Consider the following 22,948-nt stretch of genomic DNA (forward strand, 5'->3'; position numbering starts at 1 on the left):
TGTGACACCCAATTCTAAATGATTTATTTATGAAATGATTCTCAATCCCAATAATGGTTATCATCAGTAATTCTCAATCACTGTGCCTCGGTATACATGAATGGGAAATTTCACTTGCAGTAATTGATATGAAAATGATTTATTTACTACAATTAATACGTTTCTGCTAATATGCCAGCGATGTACAGTGATCAGTGGAATAATTAACTACTCTTACACGATAACATTTACAATTTACCTGTTACTACAACAGAAAAATAGGCGTGTGTTCAATTAACAGGCCCCGATTTAACGCAAAGTAAATTTGTGATTGAAACAAGGTCATTCATTATTTGAGTATCCAGAGGTGCCTTGAGATACGAGTGCCTCAAACTACAACCTTCTCGCGATACAAGCTGTCATTTAGCCACGTTTTGACTTGACGTACGAGCACCGTATGGTGGCAGTGACACACACCTCACTTCACAACAACAGTCTGGCAGATACAATGAACAATTATTTACACGAAACAAAAAAAAAAGGCTTCCTGCTGTTTATTTCCACTCCCAAGTGCATTTTACTGTGGAACAAAATGTAAACAAAGAGAGTTAATACACTATTTAGGGACAATAAAATTGTAGCCTGTCAGTAGGTGATACTTGTTCTATTTTTGCATTTGCATTAATTGCTACACGAGCAGCAAAGCAAAGTGTTGCATATACACGGTACTAAGTTATACTACTTTATTTATACCTCATCCACTACAAATCATTATCACTGCTCTGATCGCATGCATCGCTGACAGTGACACCTCCGGCACCTGTTGCTGGATGTGTTTGGCTTTTTAAAGAGACGTCTCTGACTGGGCGGTGCTAAAGAGGAGCATTACAAACAGGCGGCTCCGACATGAACGCCATCTGTCCCCTGCTTCCGTGAAACAGGAGCCTAGTGTAAGTATAACAGTGCACCGATTTAGAGTCTTAGCCAGCCGGATTTTCTACTGTAATGTTCTCTGGTGCTGCCAGAAACAATATACGGGCCTTAACGAGACTGACAGCAAGCATCGCGTCTACGTACGTGGTCAGGTGATTATCAGCACTGACGTGTCCATAAATAGCGCGGATATCCAATTTTAGTCGATTTGTGGAGACACGGTTTTAAAAATGGCACACTTTATATACAGTTCTTACCGTTTTGCATTAATAACTTCGTCAATTGTCCTTTACTTGTGTACCGGGAACCAAAAATGTTTTAATTTACCCGACTGCGGCTTTTGATGTACAGTACTGTATTAGGGGGCGTGCTGGACTGTAATTCTTTGACAGCCATTTAAATTTCTGCTCGGGAGGTGTCGCTTACGTCATTCGTTCGCGACGCGTCAGTTCAAATCTGATTCGGTCGTTTTCTTCATTTACAATAATTATAATATTTTACAACATCTTATATTAATGGAAAATGTTATTTTGCTGGTTATTTTTTAAAACGAAGAGACATTTGTGCGTGTATGTGTTTTTTTTTTTTTCTCCCAGACAGATCCGGTTGAAGTCGGAAGTAGGCGGGGTCAGGAACTCGAGCTTCTTCGCCATTGGTTGAAAGCTTCCCATCTGTTGTGGTTTAAATAAATGACAGCGAAACTCAGATCAACGATAGAAATAAGAGCTCTACTTTACATTTTACACAACAACGATTTTGTTTTAGACGCATGTGATTTATCGCTCGACTGTCTATTGGCGAAGGGAAGAAGATGGTCACTAAAAGGTTCCGCTCGGAGTACATGAAGAAATTTAAAGACCCCAAATGGGAGACTTACTCGAAATGTTATGAGGAGTTGCTGACGTACCGGCTGGCTCGCAGACTTATTGAGCAATCACACAACCCTTGGTTCTGGAGTGGATCCGACAGCGACTCGGATTCCGCTGCAGGAAATTCACCTCAAGCCGACAGGAGTCGAGCACCGTGTTGTGAGAAATGTGATGAGCGTGCAGGGGCCCCGCTGGAGGAGTGCCAGGGAGCCATGGCTGATGTACCAAGACTTCCCGTACTGGAGGAGGAACGTGGTAATGTTTGAGTTAAATTTTCCCAAAGTGGGGTATAATGTTGCTGCTTCTAACTTTCTATATTATGAAGTGTTTTTTCTTTCCTGTTAGATTGCCAGCCTCAAGTGGTTAGAGAGGTATGTGCACCAGAGGAGAGAGAACAGATTCACAGTAAACACAAACGTGTTACTCAGAGGGAAACGCAAACAGGTATTTAAAGAAATTATACGGCCATCTATTACCTGCACAAAATAATAAGAGCCAAAAGACACATAAAATAGTTTGACACTGAAGAACAGGAAGTCGCTAGAAATCCAATTAAAAGCTCTTCATATTATTCTATGCTGCTTTTGTATGTTGAGTGTCTCATCCAGAAGACGAACCTGCAGCTCCACAGGCACCGCAGACAAAGCCACCGAGACATTCCAGGTTTACATGTGCACAGCGGGCCAAAAATGCAGCACCGGCACAGCCTCCGATTGAGGACAGCAAACATCCTTTTGCTCTGTATGCTTCTGGTGAGAAGGATGCCGACACTGCCGGCAAAAAGACTTACAACGTCCTACCTGTTGCTTCGACCAATGAGGTCATTCATTTTCCTTCTCTCCCTTTTTTTGACATCCTTGATATCCAGGTTAAGGTGCATTTACTAGTATGCTCTTTGTCACAATTTTGGCATACGAGTTAGATAATTACGTGTTACTAGTCAGGCAAAACTGAGCACTAGTCAACAACTGTGTTCACTTAGATGTTAACTTGTAGTAACATCTGTTGTTTCACTACAGATTTCACAACAGGCTCGTAATGTACTAGTGTGCCCTCATTGTTTTACTAGTGCCCATAATTGTCTTAATAGCGAAGACAAAGAATGTACTAGTAAATGGAGGACCTTAAAGTAAAAGCTCAACAGGCTTTTCATGTTACAAGGGACGCAGAGCCTGACCCTTTGTGTTGCTTGTAGATCCACGCATCCGCTCTGAGGGCAAAGTCCAGACGGGAAGCCGAGCGACAGGCCCAGGCCCGGCGATGTGAGCGGCGCAGAGCCAAGTCGGCTGATTTGGACAGAGCCAGAAGGAGGGTTCAGCCTGAGTTTAACCCTTGGCTCACTGAGTACATGCGCTGCTTCTCTGGTCCCGCTCGATGAGACGCACACACTTAACGATACTAAGCTATTTGATGTTATTGCCAAACAGGTTAATTGGGTAATGGGTTGTCATTGAAAGTAATTTACTGTAATCCTAAGCCGACATCTACGATGTTTACATGTAGATTCAGATCTTTAGGAATTTTAAAGCCATATTTGGATCCACTCCCTTAAAAAAAAACATGCTGTATAAGTGTGGGGTCTAATTATTTACTAGTAATTCTACAAAGGGCAGCACGTCGCACTAGTGGTTATCACGTCTGCCTCACAATCTTGAAATGCAGGGTTCTAATCCGGTCTTTAAGATTCTTGTGTGTGTGTGTGTGTGTTTTTTTTGTTTTTTTTTGTTTTTTTTGCATATAATCCCCAAGATTGAATGGGTTTTCTGCAGCTACTCCCGCTTACTCCCACATTCCTAAAACATGCTTATTAGGTTAATGGCAGACTGGGATAGGCTCCAGCTTACCTGCCAGCCTGATGAAGGCAAACACTTGATTGTGACCAATAAAAACACAAGGTCACATTTAGAACGACTTAACCACTTTTGGATGTTTTTGTCATGAGATTGTGATCACCACAAAAGAATGTGCATTCCTTTATTGAACATGCAATAAGAACCATCGGTTTGTTCTTGCGTGTTAAATGTCTCCCTGACAGGTTGACCTATTGTTGTAGATAAACGGGTGTTTCAAACACTACGCTTGAATTGATTTATCATAAATTGTCATTTAACATGGCCAAAGTTGAAACAATGGACGTTAATGGACATTAAGCCAAATGAACTGTCATGTAAAGACAGTTGGGGGGGGGGGGGGGGGGGGGGGGTCGGGGGGGGGGCTGGGGGGTCGGGGAATCAGCTCTGTGCCATATAATGACATTTTGTTTATATTGATGTGAGTTTAGGCTAAAACGTTTTTTGTTTTTTTTTAGTTCAGCATTTGGGAGTCAAGTTTTACATGTTTACCATAACTGAAACATTCTGTAAATATAACTCCGAACAAAAATGTGAAATGTGCAATATTGTAACAGTGTTAACGTTTGACAATCTCTAAGATTTAAGAAAGTTTGTCACTCTTTTGCTTACCTTCTTGTTGATTTAAGTTCTTTTCCCCACCAAACAGATTTTTATTTGACCATGAGGAATGTTCATTAATATTTGAGTACATTAGAGCAGCAGATTTTCAGTCTGAATTGAAAGGTTTGGTTCAATGGACATGTTCAATGTTTTTGTTGATTTTGTCCTCTCATCTTAACAATATTAATACAATTTTCTCATGATAAAAGCAATGTTACAACCACAACACAAAAGCTCATTTTTTTTTTTTTTTTACAATGTCATGTTTATCTTTCATCTTTTAATAAATGCTGTTTCCACCTATCTTCTTTTTTTTTTTTTTTGCACCCAAGCTATATATTTTAAGAGAAAAACAGAATTTGCAAGTGAATCATGGATTTTCCCATTTTTTTATTTTATAAACATATGCTTTATCATACACAATAAATTAAAAATTCATCATATTCACAATGAGAGAAAAGCGACATTGATGAATTGATGACACAAATGCAAGACAACCTGATATTAAGCAGACGCCACCATCAGATTGATTAAACCTTGGTGTGCTTTAGAGTTTCCACCATAGGGACAATGTCAAATAAAAATACACAATGCTATTTAAATATAGAATTTATATCAAAAGACATAAGAGGCCATGGCAAATTCTTCAAACGAAATCTTGATTTGAAGAGTTAAAACAAAAACAGCTCTGGAGCTTTGAACTGAAGCCCCTCAGACAGTTTTACATTTGCAAACAAATGATGAAAAATACATTTGATTGTTTTTCTTAACAGTAGTCATGTCAGGAGTCATGTAAACAAGCAACACAAAATGTGAGGGACATCTACGTTGAAACCCTTTGGATGAAACATGCTACAGTGTCAGATATGTTGCTTATGGTGAATGATAATAATTGCGAGACTTATTTAATTTACACATGAGATAAGCTGCTGTAGGATAGAAGGTTAAGAATCTTTCTTACATTAGTGAGTGCATCTACAACCGGCGCCATCCATTTACAAAATATACAATCGGCTGTCCATCATACTGCTTGTATACACTGTCGCTGATTATGTTGATAACATATGGGAGAGTGAGCGAAGCACACGTGGATATCTAATTCAATAACACGTCTTCATAATGAAATTGATATTTTGAGAAAACATGCATCGAGCTCTATATACAATTCCATTGTACAGTGTAGAAGATGCTTCCACAAAGGGAGGTGGCAGGTGTACATGTGAGTGGGAAGCGGAGTGAGTTGTATACAGCAAGAGAGGGAGCCATAACGTAACAAATACAGGTGAGCTGGCAGATACAGTACGTACACAGATGCCAGTCGGTCTACCTCGAGGGCAAAAAAAGCGCAGAAGAGGGTCGCTGCAAAGTGGATGGCGGTGCGGTGACCAAGGAGCTCTGTCGATGGGAGTGGCTGGCTGGGAAGGCCTCTTCTCGGGTTCCTGGCTGGCGCAGGCATGGCAACAAAGGTTCTGCGCGTAAAGGTCTGGGAGGAGTCACCAGAAGAGTTTTAGGTCCCACTCGGCCGTTGGTGTCTTCAATATCCACTCTGAAACACATACATTACACCTTTTAATAACTAACCAACCAGAACAAATTTCCGTATGGTTTTAAGGACATGAACTGTGCAAGCTTGCAATACATGCAGCGTACCTGTGAGCCTACTAGCAGCCACACTCCTGGGTGCCCTGTGGCTGAGCGCGACGGGGGGAACGGAGCTGGCGCAGTGCAGCGTCCCCGTATTGGATGCCAGATCCCATCCTTTCTGGATCCAACTCCCCTGAGAAAAAAAAAAAAAAAAAAGAGTGAGAAACAAAGAGGAAATTAATGGCTCTTCCTGCTCCGCAGAACAAGAACTTGCAATAGTGCCCCTCAACGTCAAATCAAGATCACATTGGAATCATGAAATGATATAAAGTCATCACTTGTCGATTTGCCGTTCTCATCTACTTGTGAAGTTAGTAGCATGCCTATTCACTGAAAAATGCACCTATTTGTCTCCTTCCTTTGCCAAAATAGGCTTGTTTCTTTTGTCAACCTCTGTGGAAGGTGACACAACCCCCCAAAAAAAGATGTAAATAGAATCAGATGCAGTTGATATTTTGACTGATTGAGATGTTGGGGACTTGTAAGTGGGAAAAAAAACTATACATGGCGAATACATCATGTCTTGTGATGTCCTAAAAACCAGCAACTCCTGGCATTCAAAAATTCTCTATCTAATCTGAAAAACATACACAGGTAAGGTGTATTTCTCAAGTTGTTATGATTAGCTAATTTAGCTACCCTTTTTTTTTTCTAAGTACAAGCACTGTGAAAGTTATAAGAGAGGCAAACTATTTTGTGTGTATATAAGTTGGTTATTTTCCATTGTGGGAATTTAGCAAAACGGTTAGTGTACTGTAGACTACAGTGAACCCCCACATGTTCATTGTTTGGATTTTCTATCCTCTGTATGTGCTGAAAATCTCATCTGTTTGTTTTTGTGCTGGGCCAAAGCAAGAAAATTATTACTTTGGCGCCACCTGGTGGATAGAATTTTGCAAGTGTGCATATTTATTTGACAACATTTCAGTTTCAGTTTGTGCTAGCATGTTGAGGCTAATATGCTAGCTAATACTATTTGCTGAGCTTCATGAGAAGTGGCTTGTAGGGGTGTTAAAAAAAAATCGATTCGGCGATATATCGCGATACTACATCGCGCGATTCTCGAATCGATTCAATAATCGGCAGAATCGATTTTTTTTTTTTTTTTTTTTTTTTTTTTTTTTTTTTTTTTAGGATTCACACCTTGAGCATGGAAGAATGTTATATGAACGGCACATTAAGCCTTAATATTTTTATTTTAATGCTGTTCAAATGTGAAACAGATTGCAAAAAGTTTGTGTACAGTGGCTCACGGTTATAAGCCTCAAGTTTTAGATAAATATATTCATACAAATCTTACAGTGTACATGTACAAATTTACTGATAGTATTTTCTAAATTTGAATGGAAAAAAATCGCAACAATCGACTTATAAATTCGTATCGGGATTAATCGGTATCGAATCGTGACCATTCGTATCGGGATTAATCGGTATCGAATCGAATCGTGACCTGTGAATCGTGATACGAATCGAATCGTCAGGTACTAGGCAATTCACACCCCTAGTGGCTTGTGTTAAATACTTTAACTACTGAATACAATTGTACATGTAACGCGGGTTCATGGTTGTGTACATTGCAGATGCATGGAACTGGTGCATTGGGATTTTTTTTTTTAAGTTCTTTGTTACAATCTTGTGAAATCAATACACTATTACAAAACCCTTTTTTGGGGCAGGAGTTGGTCCATCTTCCCTTCACTTAGAAAAAAATAAATACATTTTACTTTCCACATTTGTATCGAAGTACATTGAAGTAAATTACTTCTACTTCTACCAGGGTCATTTCAGGGTCACTGTAGGGTACCTTTAGGGGTCATTCAGGGTCACAGAAGGGTAATTGGACTAACGTCAGTATTTGTGCTTGGAAATGAGAACGAGAGCACCTACCTGATTCAATCTTGTTGAGGATTTTCCGAGCACACTGCACAAAAGCTTCTTCCACGTTCTCTCCTGTCAGAGCGCTGGTCTCCAGGAACATCAGCTCTGAAACACACAGAATGTTTTCATGAATTTCCTACCAAATACAATACGAGCACACATGCAATAAAAAAAAAAGTTACTTCTGCCACATCATTATACCATTCTCCTGAGCAAAGCGCGACGCCTCCAGGAAGGTCACCTCTCGATCAGCATCCAAATCCTTCTTGTTTCCACAGAGGATGATGACGATGTTCTGACTGGCCAGCATTCGGGCATCACTCAGCCACGTGGTGAGAGCATTGTAGGTCTCACGACTGCAGTGGGGTTGCAGCATATGAACTCAGAGAGAGGCGGTAAAATGCTTTGCACTCTCGCAAGGGTGTGTGATGTCTTGGAATAAGATGAATTTAAATACCTGGTGATGTCATAGACCAGCAGGGCCCCTGCTGCTCCTCTGTAGTAACTTCTGGTCACTGACCTTCAACACACAATTAACATTTAGTCCCATCTCAATCGAGTGTCATTAAAACAAATGACAGTTAAATTAATATGTGCTGTCATAAGTTGTTACTACTGCAAACTTATTATAGTTTTTCCAAATCCTTATTGTGTTGGGACCCAAAGAGGATTGAGGATAAATTTACTGTCTCTGTCTCTTGTCAGTGATGAGAGCACTGTACTGTATGTTAGTAACTAAGAAAATGTCCTACCTGAACCTTTCTTGTCCAGCTGTGTCCCAAATCTGCAGTTTGACAATTTTGTTGACCACACTGATGATTTTGGAGCCAAACTCCACTCCGATGGTGTGATTTGATTCATCTTTAACTGGTGGGGGGGAGGGCAATAAAATACAGTGTGAATGTTTATCAAACCGTGAAAATAAACATGATACTGCTTATTCATTACGTACTGCTTTATCCAGTACTTTTAAACAATATCGTAATATTGTAATAGCAAAATGTGTCTGACTTACATCTCTTCTCTATAAACTGATGTAGCAAACATGATTTGCCGGTTCCAGCGTTCCCAATCACCAGGAATTTAAACAGGAAATCTATAGAGAGGGACATAAACATTTTATATTTTATGCTTGGTGTCCTTAAAATCTAGCAGAAGATGATTAATATCCTTAATAGCATAAAGAAATGAGAAAAATGCAACGCATGTGTTTGCGGTCATCACGTTTTCGTCAGTCAACCTCACAGCATATATTTATCGACAAACAACCTTTCACACAGACAATTTAGTTTGTAATTAACCACGCTTGCATGTTTTTGGAATGTTGGCACAAGTCACACAAGCATATGAATCATGCAAATTCCACACAGGCCTGAGCAGAGGCTCGAACTCAGAACCTCAGAACTGTGAGGCAGATGTGCTTTTGAAATCAGTAATAAATCTGGATAGAATAGAATTTTAGATACAATCATCAGTTTAAACACATTACTGGAGCACTGTAAACATCCAAGCGATTAAAAAAAAGCAGATCGTCAGGAGGAAATTTTCAAACAAATCAGATCCATACATGAAGTCTTCAGACTAAAGTGCATTACACTGTACGGACGCCTTATGTGACCTCTGTTGTCAATGGTATCTTATGGCCAGCATCCTTTTGCCAGCGGCTAGCTTAGCATGCCAGCTAATTATTTACGATGAGAAAAAGCCCCTTGGACACACCTGCTCCCTTTCCCATCTCTGAACTAAATGACGGCGTCGACTGTGGCTACTCCACAAAACGGACATCTTACCGTAAGACTCCGACATCGCCAGATTGGCGTGTTATGACAGTAACAGTGATTCTAGTAAGGATAGAGGTTGACAGATGGAGAGCTAAGCTAAGTGAAGGAAAACAGTCCCGTTGATGATTTCCGCAACTGAGTTTCTGCTCCAACTTCCTGTCCGTGTTTTTTTTTTTTCAAAATAAAAGCACATATTTGTTGCATTAATTTTTCTCTCTCTCTCTCTCTCTCTCTCTCTCTCTCTCTCTCTCTCTCTCTCTCTTCTCTCTCTTTCTATCTCTCTGTAAATTAAAATGCACTCCGTAATTATCCATCCATTCTCTTGACCGCTTATTCCTCACAAGGGTCGCGGGGGCTGCTGGCGCCTATCTCAGCTGGCTCTAGGCGGGGGACACCCTGGACTGGTTGCCAACCAATCGCAGGGCACACAGAGACGAACAACCATCCACACTCACACGCACACCTAGGGACAATTCGGAGCGCCCAATTAACCTGCCATGCATGTCTTTGGAATGTGGGAGGAGACCGGAGTACCCGGAGAAGACCCACGCGGGCACGGGGAGAACATGCAAACTCCACCCAGGAGGGTCCGAGCCTGGACTCGAACCGGAGACCTCAGAACTGGGAAGGGGACGTGCTAACCACTCGACTACCGTGCCGCCCCCTCCGTAATTATATTTAATAATAATTATTTATTCATCACATATGATAAGAATAAGAATCACATAATATAATATACATTATTATTATTATTAAATGTAATTTATTTATTAATTGTTTAGATGATTTATTGTAGCTTGTGAAGGAACAGTTTTGTAAAATCAACAATTTACTAAAGGATTGTCCAATTACTTATAATTCAATTAATTAAAAATAACATTAACATTCCCTTTTAAAATTAAATAATTGGTGGAATTATTATAATATAAATATATAAATAAAGAATACAATTAAACAATAACAATTTATTTTTAGTTCATTGTAAAAGTATGTAACTTTTAAGTACATTTGCATACATTTTCTCCAGGTCAGGTGGTGGCAGTATGGCGCGCCTCACATTCATGAACGGCCAGAAAACTACACGGAACGAAGACAAAAAGCAAAGTGGCTAGTTTTGCTAGCTTCAAGCTAGCCAGCAGCCAGCGCTAATTAATAAAACATGGCTACTGTGCTCACCCCGAGACCACCGTGCGACAGCAACCCCGCTACGCCAGGAGCACAGTCCCTAAAGGTAGTGGCGGTTCTGCTCAGAAAAGGCCAATTGAGAATATAATTGTTTCGGGAGCTCCGCGTCTCTCCATGTTAAGCTAACTGCTAATTAGCTCGCTGTAGACGAACATCATCTGCTAGTTGTTTGGTTTTCAACGTGACATATGCTGACAAATGTCCATCATTTCAGTTTAGTATGTCCGTTTTGACTTGCTTTTGACTTCTTCTTTTTCCCTAAACATGAGGTGATTAGACTGTTATCTAACTTATTCCTCAACAAACTGTGACCTTACTGTCATTGTTGTACATTGATACACACGTGTAACAATACAGACGTTATTAGTTACTGAAGTTAATTGTGCAATGCTTGGGATGTCCTGACTTATTTAGCAGTCTCTTCCGCTTAAAGCCAAAAGGAAGTCAAGTACTGTTAATACTCCTCCCATTATTAAATTTCAAACTAATTATTACACCATACTGTAAACTGACGTATGAGTCGTTTGTAAGAAAATATTTGCAGAATTAGTTGGGAATAACTAAAGACCATGCTTCATTTTGCCTCAAAATTGTCTTCTTCTTTAGGAGGACATAACAGAAGAGGAGTCCAATGATGGCAGCCAGCCCCCTAAAAGACGGAGAATGGGCTCAGGGGATAGTTCACGAAGCTGCGATACTTCCAGTCAGGACCTTGGGTGGGTTTGCTTGTAATCCTTGCAAAATTGTCTACCTTGTCTAAATATGGATATATTTTAAAAATGCTGCTTCTCCAGGCCAACGTATTTCCCAGCGGAGAACCTAACAGAGTACAAGTGGCCTGCAGATGACACGGGAGAGTATTATATGTTACAAGAGCAGGTCAGCGAGTATCTGGGAGTCACGTCCTTCAAGAGGAAATACCCTGGTATGAACTTGAATCTGTTTATGCTTTGGAAAAAAATGTTCTCGTGGGTAATTTCATTGAACATTGATTGAAATGAAAAGTAGACAGAGAAGAAGAAAACATGTTTGACAAGCTTTGCAGAGCAAAGTATAGCTTTGTCATCTTTTGTGTTTCAACTTCTCTCTAGATATGGAAAGGAGGGACCTATCACACAAAGAGAAGCTCTACCTGCGTGAACAGAATGTGATCACTGAGACACAGTGCACTCTGGGTAGGAAGCATCCCCGTCTAATATAGTCAGCCTGACTTTAGGATTTGTGTCAATGAATGACTGTGTGAGGCTGTTGTGATCTGTCTGTCTCCAGGTCTCACAGCTCTGCGGAGTGACGAAGTGATAGACCTGATGATAAAAGAGTATCCTGCCAAACATTCAGAGTACTCGGTCATACTTCAGGAGCGAGAGCGACAAAGGATAGCTAAAGAGTACTCTGTAAGTACATAAATCCAAATGAAAATTTCATGTCTCGCCACTTGTCGTTTTATTGTCATGCGTCTACTGTCGTGTTACAGCAAATGCAGCAGCAGAACCCTCAGAAGGTGGAAGCCAGCAAGGTTCCAGAGTACATTAAGAAGGCTGCCAAAAAGGCGGCCGAGTTCAACAGTAACTTCAACAGGGAGCGAATGGAAGAGAGGAGGGCCTATTTTGACCTCCAGACGCATGTAAGTCTACGTGTTCCAGATTTAGCATTGGCACAGTTCAAGATGACACACGATTGTTTGAGATCTGTTGTCACGCTTAAAAAAATATTGCTAATTGCTTCGTACGATTTCCCTGTTGTTGTTGTGTTTTTTTTTTTGCTTTTTTTTTTGCTTCTTTTTTTCATTTGGTTGTGTGTTTTGAATGTTTTTCTAATGAGTCTTGACTTAATTTTGTTCCTCCCAGGTTATCCAAGTGCCACAGGGCAGGTTCAAGGTGCTCGATCCAGAACTGACCAGGACGGGGCCCTACCCAGTTGCGCTAATACCAGGGCAGTTTCAAGACTACTACAAAAGGTACTTAAACTATAGAAACAAGAGGAAAACCTCAGCTAACTGTGTGGCAATTTTGATTTTGCTACAGCCTGTCCAAACGTAGGGTTGAATGTACTTTTCGGCGTTCAACATTTTCTCACAGTAAAGTCACATACCAGCATAATCTTAATATAAATTTTTCTGCTGGGCAATTTTTTTTTAACTGATTGTGACTCTTCTCACAAAAGAACAACATGGAGAAAAAACACAAATTCTTCCAAACATGCTGATAAACCTCCAGTATGTGTTTTTTATGAAAAATATGGGCTTGCCCCCCCCCCCCCCCCCCCCCCCCCCACACACACACACAAAATGCAAAAACAAAACAAAATAATACAGAATTGTGGAGGGGAAAAAAGCAAATAAGTGAATCTGTGGGTGTTCGGGGGTCCACTGTAGAGTGAACATATTTTCTACCCCCCACACTCCCCCTGTATTATGCCTAACAGGTACTCTCCCAATGAGCTGCGATACCTGCCTTTGAACACAGCTTTGTTTGAGCCTCCGCTGGATCCAGATCTGCCTGCGCTGGACTCGGAACCTGACTCAGATGACGCAGACGATGACAAGAAGAACAAGAACTCTTCTGTAAGTTAAGCCGTGCACAACAGGAATGTCACGATAGTGACAATATTGTGATATTGCAATATTAAATCTGACGCAAGATATCGTCGTCATCATGTCACAATGTTAAAAGCAGGACATCTGTTAAAAAAAACGTCAGGTTGATTTCCATTTGTGCAGCTCTAGCACCCTCTGGTGGCTATTTTTTAATGCAGTTTAATTTTCACAAGGCATGTTTTGGCCCTTATATGTTTAAAATCCACGCAAATGGTCAGATGAAGGCGTACGTGCCACGTAATATGCACTTTTAGTGCAATTTAATTTTCATTAGGGATATTTTGGCCCTTCTATTTTTAATATCTATGCTAATTGTCAGATGAAGGTGAACGTAATATGCTTGTGAACCGAGTCAATATGTGGAGGAACTCAATGTGTGCATGCATTAGCAAGTAAGTGCCTCAATATTAAGTATTATTAATGTACAAAGCACAATGATGCTGTTGTTGTTGTTGTTTTTTTAGTATGAGTTCATTTTTTTACAATATTGTGAGCTTTTTTTTGTATTGCCAACCGCCCCACATTATTGTGATAATTATTGTATCGTGGCCTTCATATCGTGATATCATATTGTGATGGTTGGATATTGTTACATCCCTATTTAGGCACACAACCAAATCCAATCAGTTGTGGACGAGTGAGGAGGAAGTGGGCACTATAAACTATGCCTAAGGCCGGGCTATGAGGCAAAATTATTGATTAAAATGAGGTTGTTGTATTTTTGGGGCAGGACAAGTTCTTTAAAAAAACAAAAAAAACATTAAGACAGTTTTTGAGAACCTTTAAGACTGTTTGGAGAACATTTAGGAAACGCTGCAAACTTGAACGAACCCTGACGTAAAATCAAAATTTTCATTGCCGCAAATGTTCGCCTCTCATGTCACTCTGTCTCTGCAGGACAGTTCTTCAGGCAACACATCAGACGGCGAAAGTCAGGAGGGAGGAGGCCACAAGTCCAAGGCCAAAGACAGGACGTCCACACCAGGAAAAGATGGCAGCCACCGCCACTCCCACAAAGCCACCCCCGGGTACAAGGTAGAGGACAAAACCACCTGAACTCTTCTCCAACAGCAGCAGCAGCACTTTTCAACCCCTCCTCCTCCTTTTTTTCTCCTACTACGACCACCTCCTTACTCCATCCATCCCAATATCCCCTCCCCTTAGCTTTCTTCACTTTGTTCTCCAGCTTCTACATTTTGTCTCAGCTGGAACCAGCACACACATTTGCCCACACATGCCCGCTGAGGCTCCTGTTGTCACTTTTTCTTTTTTAAGATTACTACATCCCTGTTTTTCTCCTGCAACCAGACTGTGAGCAATAATCAAGGAACTGTTTGTTTTGCATTGCACTTTTTTGAGTTTTTAACGGTTTGGACAAAATAATTTTTCCTTTTTTGAATGTCTTCAGTTTCTCGCCTCACTTCTGTTTAAAAAAAAAAAAAAAGAAAAAGAAAGAAAGATACTTGCAAGACAAGTAATATCTTTTGGCTCTACGTTTTCATTTTTGAAAAGGAACATGGATACAGATAACACATTCATTTTGTGGTTGCTTTTAAAAAGTAGTCAATTGTTAAAAGTAGAGCGTATTTTAACATGCATACCTGAAGTGTGTAACACACTTAAGTGTTTACTGTGTGCGTGTGTTGGTGTTAAAGATATGCTGTGTCTAAACATGTGACGTACTGTCGGTCTGTGGGTAAATATCAGAGAGCGCTGTATTACAACATAAGTGCATCAGTGAGGAGGATATGACATGCTGACCTTGTTCACACTGAGCTCAAAAGCCGGAAACCTAATCATCGGCTCTAAATCAGGGGCGGGGAACCGACCGTATGAAGCAAACGACAGCATTTGATCCGGCTCGCCATACGGTTACAAAAAATATATTAAACATCCAGAAAAAGTAGCCCGTAAACATCAAATCAACAATACAGCGGTGCTTTGAGATGCAAGTTTAGTTCATTGTGGGTACAGTATCAGATGGAGACGAACATATTGTTCACTGAGACATCTCAAGTCCTCTCTCAGATCATCGCCGCGGCACTAGTAGTAGTATTTCTATGCAGAGGATAAAGAATATATGACAGTGTATTGTTATATTGTCTGTCTAAGGTGCTGCTGCACAGTTTGTGTTCAATCAATTGCGTAAAGTATTAAAACACAGCAGCATAGATACTGTTTAGCGTTAGCATTAAGCTAGCATACTGAAAGGCTAAGCTATGTGCTGGTTTTAAATACACAAGCTGTAAGTGTTTGTTTGTTTTTATGTTCAGTGTCATGGGCGCACTGCTTAGGTGGCAGTGCCGGTAAGCAGCCATGCTCAAAAAGTAAATACAAATTAGGGCTGCACGATATTGGAAAAACATGCGATATGCGATATACTTGCTGAACATAGCGATATCGATATTATTGCGATATTTAACATGCACCTAAAGAAATTATATTTTTATTACCTAATGAAAGAAATTTTTTTTTCATGGGGCAAAATAAGCAACCTTCATGTCATCTTAGTTAATTAATTGTAATTATGTCTTGATAATTTTCAACTATTGAATGGCGGTGCACGTTTTAGTTAGCATCTGACTGGTCAAATTCATATAAAAAGCATAAAATTCCATAGAAAACTTATTGCGTGCCTTCGCGATATCCATATTGCAAGGGCCAATATCGCGATATCGATATTTTTTCGATATATTGTGCAGCCCTAATACAAATCACTTTTTGATTGGTTGCTACATGTCGTTATACTACTGATGCGCAACGTGTAGATTGAGGGGTGTGAAAACATACGTGATAAAAGGCAAAAGGCCCCCCTGGTTCTGCCGCCTCTGTTCAGTTTGACAGTAAACTTGAAATGGAAGTTGCAGTGCAAAGCTTGAAGGACCCCCCCCCCCCCCCCCCCCCCTTTTTTTTTTTTTTGAATGAGTTGAGTGACTGCCACCTTACGGTGCTCGTATATCAAGTCTGCACTCGCAAGTCAAATAAAAAAAAATTAGTCGAACTATGGCAAAAAAAACCTCGGAGCTTTTCGAGTCACTCGTATCTAAAGGCACCACTGTATATAATAATAATTACTTAATTGACCATTGCATCATACTTTCTCTGTCACATATTTAGGATTTTTTTTTTTTTTTTAAAGACTTTATAAAAACAAAATGGCCCCTAATGGAAAAAAGGTTCTCCACCCCTGGTCTTTAATATTACATACAGTGGAGCTCCGCAGGGATTGGGGGGAGGTTGCAGAATAGCGAAAATTTGCATATAATTGATTGATGGCCACCCTTGTGAGGAATAAGCGGTCAAGAAAATGGATGGATGGATGGATGATTGATGGCCATTAGATCTGAATTTGGAAAAAATATGTACAGTATATGGGGGTCCACTGTATTTAATGATTACTTTTAATATTATCTAATTAGCGAAAACCTTGTAAACCATTGTACGTCCAGTCTGGCTTTGCAGTGTGGACATGGTTTCCTTTCCTAGTGTGTTACAATAAGACATTACAGTATGTTCATGAGTCATGTTTTTGCACGTTTTTCTTAGTTGATGTGACATGCAGCTAAAATTGATTTGTGTCCATGTACTATTTTTAAATGAGTGCATAGGGACCTAGAGTAATGCTAAATATTTATTTATTAAGTCTTCAAAAAGTAATACTTTTGTAACTATAAAGTAAGGTGCACCTCCATGAGTTACGTATATAAACGACACATTTATATAGTTATTATTGATTTAAAAATATTTCCAGATTTTGTATATCACATTGAGTGTTGCAGGGTGGTTTAACACTTCTTCAACTCTAATCTGCCTCCAGTCAACATTACAGTTTATGCAATGTTTTTTGGTCAAGTGTTTTGAATAATGTGATATTTTCACAATGCAGCTGATCAATAAAAAGTTATGATACAAGGCTGATTTTAAATGGATTGTACTTGCATTCCAGGTGGGATTAATGGTTCTTCTCATTCTAGTGCCTTAAATCATAAAATGAAAATGAATAATGTCATAAATCGGTAAATCTACGTAGTTTTTCTCAAGTTGCAGTCACATTAAAACGCTATACTGTCGAGTATGTTGACGATATTTTCCTGTTTAAAGAAAAACAAAACAAAAACCCCTCAAAACTTTGATTATGTCCAACATGGAAAAGATGACGAGAAAATTGATCTTTCGATACGATGTGTGCTTTAAATGTACTTGCATATATTGTTGTCATTTTCTGAACATCTGGCATTGATCCAAGTGTGTAGAGAACATGACTTTTGGCGAATGCTGTGCTGACTGGTGTTTATAGCGTTGTTCTGCCTTGCAGCCTAAGGTCATTCCCAATGCTATATGTGGCATTTGCCAGAAGGGTAAGGAGGCCAACAAGAGAGGAAAACCTGAGGCACTCATTCACTGCTCCCAGTGTGATAACAGTGGTAAGTACGCACACACATGCACTTCTGGCAAAGGACTCTTCTCCTTTTACATATTGACATTTTTCTTGTAATTTTTTTTTTTTTTTTTTTTTTTTTTTTTTTTTTTTAGGTTTTTAGAAGCTGTCCAGTGAGATACATTTCTTAGAACTTACAAATTTGTAACTTCTTTTTCATGCTGTTATTCATCTTTTAATGTTCTTGTTTAGAGATTATCGGTGCTGACAGTTGGCATTTTTGCGAACCGTTACAAAACCTGACGAAAACTCCAAATTAGCTGCAGTCGCATGCATTTGTCACTCAGTGAGATACAGGGAACTTTTCATTTATTTATTTGTTTAAATTTCCACTTAACTTTATAAAAGATTATGCAGACACTGGGAAATCCCTACAATTATACAATTGTATTTTGTTAAAATTAAGAAATTATGTTTTATTTAAAATTATGTAGCTTTATGTACAGTAGAAAACTTTAGGTAGCCTTTCCCTTGATTAGTAGGGATGTAACGATATCCAAACATCACAATACGATATCACGATATGAAGCTCACGTTACGAGAATTATCACAATGTTGTGGGGAGGTTGGCAATATTTAAAAAAGGTCATAATAGTGTAACAAAAAAAAAACTATAGCACAATATTGTGGTTTTGTACATAACGGCAATGTATATAAACCACCGACAATCTCTAATAACAATATTGAGGCGCTTACTTGTTAACGCACGCACACATTGAGTTCCTCCATATATTGACTTGCTTCACAAGCATATTACGTTCACCTTCCTCTGACAATTAGCATAGATATTAAACATATTAGGGCCAAAATATCCCTAATGAAAATTAAATTGCACTAAAAAAAAAAAAAAAAACTAGCCACCAGAGGGTGCTACAACTGCAAAAATTGAAATAAACCTGACTTTTATTGTAACAGATGTGTTGCTTTTAAATGTTGTGAACATGACGATGATATTGTGGCAGTTTTAATATCACGATATCACTCTTATCGTTACATCCCAATTGATTAGTTTTTAATTTAGTTTAACACATGGTGATGACCCGGGAAGCTCCCTGCGTTTTTTTGTTTGTTTTGTTTTGTTTTTTTTGTTTTGTTTTTTTTTGTTTTGTTTTTAAACTATTTTTTAAACAAAGCTCTCTATTGTTTATATATTTAAAATCAAAAGAAAAACCTTCAAAGTGTTTAACATTTGAAATGTTGCTTTAATAAACACGCTTTGTGGCATTTTACCAAAGTTAATAAAATTTTGATGCTAACATTTTCTCTTTCCCTGTAAATGAATATCGACTTGAGACATCAGTTATCGGCCTCCTTGACTACTAATAATCAGAAGTCTTATCACAATTCTTGTACAACTATTTGAGAAATCTGCTAATGTCGCTACATGCAGGCCACCCTTCCTGCCTGGACATGAGCGCGGCACTGGTGCGAGTGATCCAGACATACCGCTGGCAGTGCATGGAGTGCAAGACGTGCACCGTGTGCCAGCAGCCCCACCATGAGGACGAGATGATGTTCTGCGACAAGTGTGACCGAGGCTTCCACACCTTCTGCGTCGGGATGGGCTCCATCCCCACAGGTCTCTTTATCTTTCACGTTGCTGTTTATTTGCCTTTCCGTAGCTTTGAGTCAATTGTTTGTTTTTCCCTGATGTTTCAGGTCTTTGGCTGTGTGAGGTATGTGACAAAGATTTCAGAACACCCAAGAAGAAAGGGGGAACGAAAACACTGAAAAATGCCAAGTCAGCACAGAAATGACTTCATTAAATACCATAGAAGACCAGTTTTGGACCAGTTTTTGGTTCCAGCAACAACTTAGTAGCAACTCCATCTGACTATTGATGGTAGTGTCATTTTTTTTTTTTTTTAACCGTTTATCTTTCCGGACCAAAACAAAGCTGTTTTAGATGAACAAATGGTGCTTTTATTGATCTACAAGTCATAAACTAAAGGTCAGCTTCATAAATTTCAAAACGTTTTATTTTGATGTGCTCTTTTATTTAAAAGTGTCTTGAATTCTGTCATGGTGCTAATAGTCTTGAAATGTAGTCTGTAGTTTTTGTCCTGTTTATTCAAAAATGTGTCTTTGGTACAATTTTTCACTATATACCTCCTTTTTGATGATGCCTCTGACTGCACCAAGCCTGTCAATCAAAGCGACAATAAATCTGCTCGTATTTTTACATTTGACTTAAAAATGAAAATGTATTTTTCTACTTTTCTTTAAAAAAAAAAAAAGTACTGTAGTGATAAATGATTTGTTGATGTCATACTCACTGAATGATGTGTTGTTGTTTTTAAATAAACTTGTGTATATAACAAATATGTCATTCATCCTTTTTTGTAGATTGAGATGTGTAAAAGATATGTATCCAGGATTCGTTGTTGGTCAGGTAGATTTAGATTAGTAGGAGACGGAGGAAATGTTCTTATTCACTTGTGCAGTCCATCTATCCATTTGCAAGAGAGAAGTCCACACTAGTTTGGGCGATATAGAATGCAACCAACCAAAGCTATGCTGAGTTGAATTATGGTTTGTGTGAATGCATGTGGCATGTCATTTTCACTGTTATACTGAATGTGTGTCTGTCACCAAGACGAAACATTTAATTTTAGTTAAAGTAAATAAAATGATTTTTTTTTAAATAATATATTATGGGTGGACACGGCACGAAAGTAAGTTCTTTTTGTAAACGGATAACTAAAATTCGCCATGTCATGTCATTGTGCAGCCAAAGAGGGCGCTCGTGTACTTCGACCAACTTGAATCCATCCCTCAAAGAAGAAGCTGCCATATTGCAGTGATACAGCGACTTTAGGAGGTTGCCGATAAAAGGTTTGTTTTGTCTCTGTATTAAAAAGAAAAAAAAGATGCTTTCATTTCAAGATTTTAGAGACCCGGGAAAGATGAAGGACTATCATTACACGGGTCCAGTGGAGCACCGGTGGTCACCGTACACGTTCAACGGCGGGTAAGTTTACTTTTCACCTGCTTACTCGATCGTTAGCATGTTAGCTCACATACATCCAAAGTGAATGACCAGCTAACGTTTTCTTCTGACGAACAATTAAATTATGATACATGCATGTGACTACAACTTTTTATTGTTTTGCTGCAGACACCACAGGGCCAGTATAGGTTTTAATATGTCAAACCTTTGTACAACAATTGTTTCACTTTCGAATTACACAGCTTCGGTTAGCATGATATTACACTACACGTACTTACTTCGTAAGTCACAAAAAGACTTGGGGGGGGAAAAAACTATATGAACATCTCTAATATATTTGTTTTCAGGACTGTACTAGCACTGGCTGGGGAAGACTTCGCCATCGTAGCTTCAGACACCAGGCTGAGTGAGGGCTACGCAATCCACAGCAGAGAGTCTCCAAAATGTTACAAATTGTAAGTTTCTCTTCTACTGTACTGTCGATAACGGACCACAAAACAATCTATTTTAGCTATCTTCACCGGGCAATGTATTTAAATGATCCCCCTGTCAATTCTAGGACAGACACAACTGTAATTGGCTGCAGTGGTTTCCATGGTGACTGTCTGACACTGACGAAAATCATTGATGCTAGACTCAAGGTGGGGGAAACTTGTATTTTGGCTGCATATATGATATCTTGTAGAACTCTATAAAAGTGATGGACTTCCTTTTCCTCTCAGATGTACAAACACTCAAACAATAAGACCATGACGTGTGGAGCCATCGCTGCCATGTTGTCCACCATCTTGTACGGCAGGAGGTTCTTCCCTTACTACGTTTACAATATCATTGGCGGTCTTGATGACGAGGGTATGTGCTGGACTAACACGACACGTTTGTGATTATACTTGCTTTACGCCTCTTCAATTGGAAAGTGTGCAGAATTTTGAGCGTTCTCTTGATACACTGATGATAACAATTGTAATGTGTACATTAGGCAAGGGTGCCGTCTACAGCTTTGACCCAGTGGGATCTTACCAGAGGAACAGCTACATGGCTGGGGGATCAGCCAGTGCCATGTTGCAACCACTACTCGACAACCAGGTACACACCATGATTTTTACTCTCAAATTGGACTAAAAGGATTATTCGGATTAACCCGAAGAATTTTCCTTTCACTCAATAGTTGACAGCCAGCCATTAACCTGAGATTCCAACAGTTAAAACTATCAATTATAATAAACATTTGAGAGTTGTCACACTTATTGTCAAGCGTAGCATTGCTGTGTTGGACTGACCCTCCCACGCCTTCTTCCCAGATCGGTTTCAAGAACATGGAAGGTGTAACACGCATTCCTCTGAGCCTCGAGAAGTCAGTTCAGCTGGTCAAAGATGTTTTCATCTCAGCCGCAGAAAGAGATGTTTACACCGGGGATGCCCTTCAGATCTGCATCATCACTAAAGATGGAATCACAGAGGAGACCATCGCGCTGAGGAAGGACTAAAGAAGATGTTGGTTGTTTGTTCCTTCTTCGTCTTCTTTCCTCCACTCGCGCTTCTTTTCACATTCACTTCTGCTCATTTTGGTTGCTTGATGGCAGATTGTATCAGACGGGAGTGTTACTCCAAACATTAAGGAACTTTTTCTTTTTTTTTTTTTTTTTAAACCAGGAAACCCATATTCCATATTTGATACCTTGTAATTATCAGATTTTTTTTTTTTCAAAATTAATTTGTCCCTTCACAACACTCCTGTAATTACAAATCAGCCCTGAAAAGTTGCCGTTATGAAAAGCAGCATACTCTGCTGTTCTTTTTACATTCTTAATAAAGGTAAATTGGGGAAAAATGCTTTTTGTTTTGTTGCTGAGTTACCCATAACTTAATTCACTATCATGTAAAAAGAAAGAAATGCTGATTCCAAGGGTTCAAATTCAATTGAATTTAACAATGCTAGCCTAGCTCCCATTAAAATTACCGATGTTAAGAAATCACACATTTTCAGACAATTTCAGAAAATTTATTGCTCAGCCAATTTGAGTTTACGGTTACTGTAAATTGCTAATATAGAACATTAGATTAAAACAAATATGAGAAAAAACGGTCATGCTAAACTGTAATTTTTGTTTTACTCTTAAAGTGCAGAGCCCAAGTAGTCTTATTACATTCGTCTATTCAGATATTAGAGTAGCCAACAATTCCACGAAGATTGAAATACTGTAGCTAATGCTTGCTGTTGTGAAAGTTTGTTAGGCTTCGT

The 22,948-nt window shown here is 39.3% G+C and overlaps 4 protein-coding genes across 9 annotated transcripts; 3 read left to right on the forward strand and 1 right to left on the reverse strand.

Moving 5' to 3' along the window:
• The first annotated feature begins 833 nt into the window (after positions 1–833).
• Positions 834–3,966, forward strand: ccsapb (centriole, cilia and spindle-associated protein b). Of its 5 annotated transcripts, none has more exons than XM_077519944.1 (5): positions 834–929; positions 1,509–2,036; positions 2,127–2,225; positions 2,405–2,601; positions 2,977–3,966. In XM_077519944.1, exons 2-5 carry the CDS (start codon positions 1,724–1,726, stop codon positions 3,157–3,159), a joined length of 792 nt encoding a protein of 263 aa, XP_077376070.1. In that variant the 5' UTR covers positions 834–929; positions 1,509–1,723; the 3' UTR covers positions 3,160–3,966. The 5 variants fall into 5 exon arrangements, with proteins under 5 accessions (XP_077376070.1, XP_077376066.1, XP_077376067.1 ...); XM_077519940.1 differs by having other exon boundaries at positions 2,378–2,601; positions 2,977–3,965; XM_077519941.1 differs by having other exon boundaries at positions 859–1,064; positions 2,378–2,601; positions 2,977–3,965.
• A 641-nt stretch (positions 3,967–4,607) lies between these two features.
• Positions 4,608–9,695, reverse strand: rab4a (RAB4a, member RAS oncogene family). Its single transcript, XM_077519945.1, has 8 exons — positions 9,547–9,695; positions 8,772–8,852; positions 8,509–8,623; positions 8,214–8,276; positions 7,958–8,112; positions 7,766–7,861; positions 5,885–6,011; positions 4,608–5,780 (listed from the first exon to the last, which is right to left on the reverse strand). The coding sequence occupies exons 1-7, from the start codon at positions 9,560–9,562 to the stop codon at positions 5,896–5,898; spliced, it is 642 nt and encodes a 213-aa protein (XP_077376071.1). The 5' UTR covers positions 9,563–9,695; the 3' UTR covers positions 4,608–5,780; positions 5,885–5,895.
• Positions 9,696–10,624: 929 nt separating this feature from the next.
• Positions 10,625–20,061, forward strand: phf10 (PHD finger protein 10). 2 transcript variants are annotated; one of them, XM_077519947.1, is made up of 12 exons: positions 10,625–10,768; positions 11,329–11,438; positions 11,517–11,647; positions 11,814–11,897; positions 11,992–12,116; positions 12,197–12,346; positions 12,570–12,679; positions 13,147–13,285; positions 14,216–14,353; positions 17,634–17,742; positions 19,147–19,335; positions 19,416–20,061. In XM_077519947.1, the coding sequence occupies exons 1-12, from the start codon at positions 10,697–10,699 to the stop codon at positions 19,511–19,513; spliced, it is 1,455 nt and encodes a 484-aa protein (XP_077376073.1). In that variant the 5' UTR covers positions 10,625–10,696; the 3' UTR covers positions 19,514–20,061. The 2 variants fall into 2 exon arrangements, with proteins under 2 accessions (XP_077376073.1, XP_077376074.1); XM_077519948.1 differs by lacking the exon at positions 10,625–10,768 and adding an exon at positions 10,837–10,991.
• A 460-nt stretch (positions 20,062–20,521) lies between these two features.
• psmb1 (proteasome 20S subunit beta 1) lies at positions 20,522–22,539 on the forward strand. Its single transcript, XM_077518202.1, has 6 exons — positions 20,522–20,727; positions 21,054–21,161; positions 21,266–21,347; positions 21,429–21,558; positions 21,686–21,792; positions 22,008–22,539. The coding sequence occupies exons 1-6, from the start codon at positions 20,627–20,629 to the stop codon at positions 22,191–22,193; spliced, it is 714 nt and encodes a 237-aa protein (XP_077374328.1). The 5' UTR covers positions 20,522–20,626; the 3' UTR covers positions 22,194–22,539.
• The last annotated feature ends 409 nt before the right edge of the window (positions 22,540–22,948 follow it).

Source organism: Festucalex cinctus, chromosome 4 (assembly GCF_051991245.1).
Source record: "Festucalex cinctus isolate MCC-2025b chromosome 4, RoL_Fcin_1.0, whole genome shotgun sequence".
In the NCBI taxonomy this organism is placed as follows: domain Eukaryota; kingdom Metazoa; phylum Chordata; class Actinopteri; order Syngnathiformes; family Syngnathidae; genus Festucalex; species Festucalex cinctus.

Bases quoted from the DNA above. Each gene is read 5' to 3' on its own strand.
- rab4a (XM_077519945.1), bottom strand. The intron at 8,624-8,771 runs GTAAGTCAGACA...CCCCCCCACCAG, and splicing joins TCAGTTTATAGAGAAGAGAT to TTAAAGATGAATCAAATCAC. The intron at 8,113-8,213 runs GTATTTAAATTC...ACCCCACTGCAG, and splicing joins CTGGTCTATGACATCACCAG to TCGTGAGACCTACAATGCTC.
- phf10 (XM_077519947.1), top strand. From the start codon at position 10,697: ATGGCTACTGTGCTCACCCCGAGACCACCGTGCGACAGCAACCCCGCT. The intron at 10,769-11,328 runs GTAGTGGCGGTT...CTTCTTCTTTAG, and splicing joins CAGGAGCACAGTCCCTAAAG to GAGGACATAACAGAAGAGGA. The intron at 11,439-11,516 runs GTGGGTTTGCTT...CTGCTTCTCCAG, and splicing joins ACTTCCAGTCAGGACCTTGG to GCCAACGTATTTCCCAGCGG.
- ccsapb (XM_077519940.1), top strand. From the start codon at position 1,724: ATGGTCACTAAAAGGTTCCGCTCGGAGTACATGAAGAAATTTAAAGAC. The intron at 2,226-2,377 runs GTATTTAAAGAA...TTGTATGTTGAG, and splicing joins TCAGAGGGAAACGCAAACAG to TGTCTCATCCAGAAGACGAA. The intron at 2,602-2,976 runs GTCATTCATTTT...TGTTGCTTGTAG, and splicing joins CTGTTGCTTCGACCAATGAG to ATCCACGCATCCGCTCTGAG.
- psmb1 (XM_077518202.1), top strand. From the start codon at position 20,627: ATGCTTTCATTTCAAGATTTTAGAGACCCGGGAAAGATGAAGGACTAT. The intron at 21,348-21,428 runs GTGGGGGAAACT...TTTTCCTCTCAG, and splicing joins TCATTGATGCTAGACTCAAG to ATGTACAAACACTCAAACAA. The intron at 21,793-22,007 runs GTACACACCATG...CCTTCTTCCCAG, and splicing joins AACCACTACTCGACAACCAG to ATCGGTTTCAAGAACATGGA.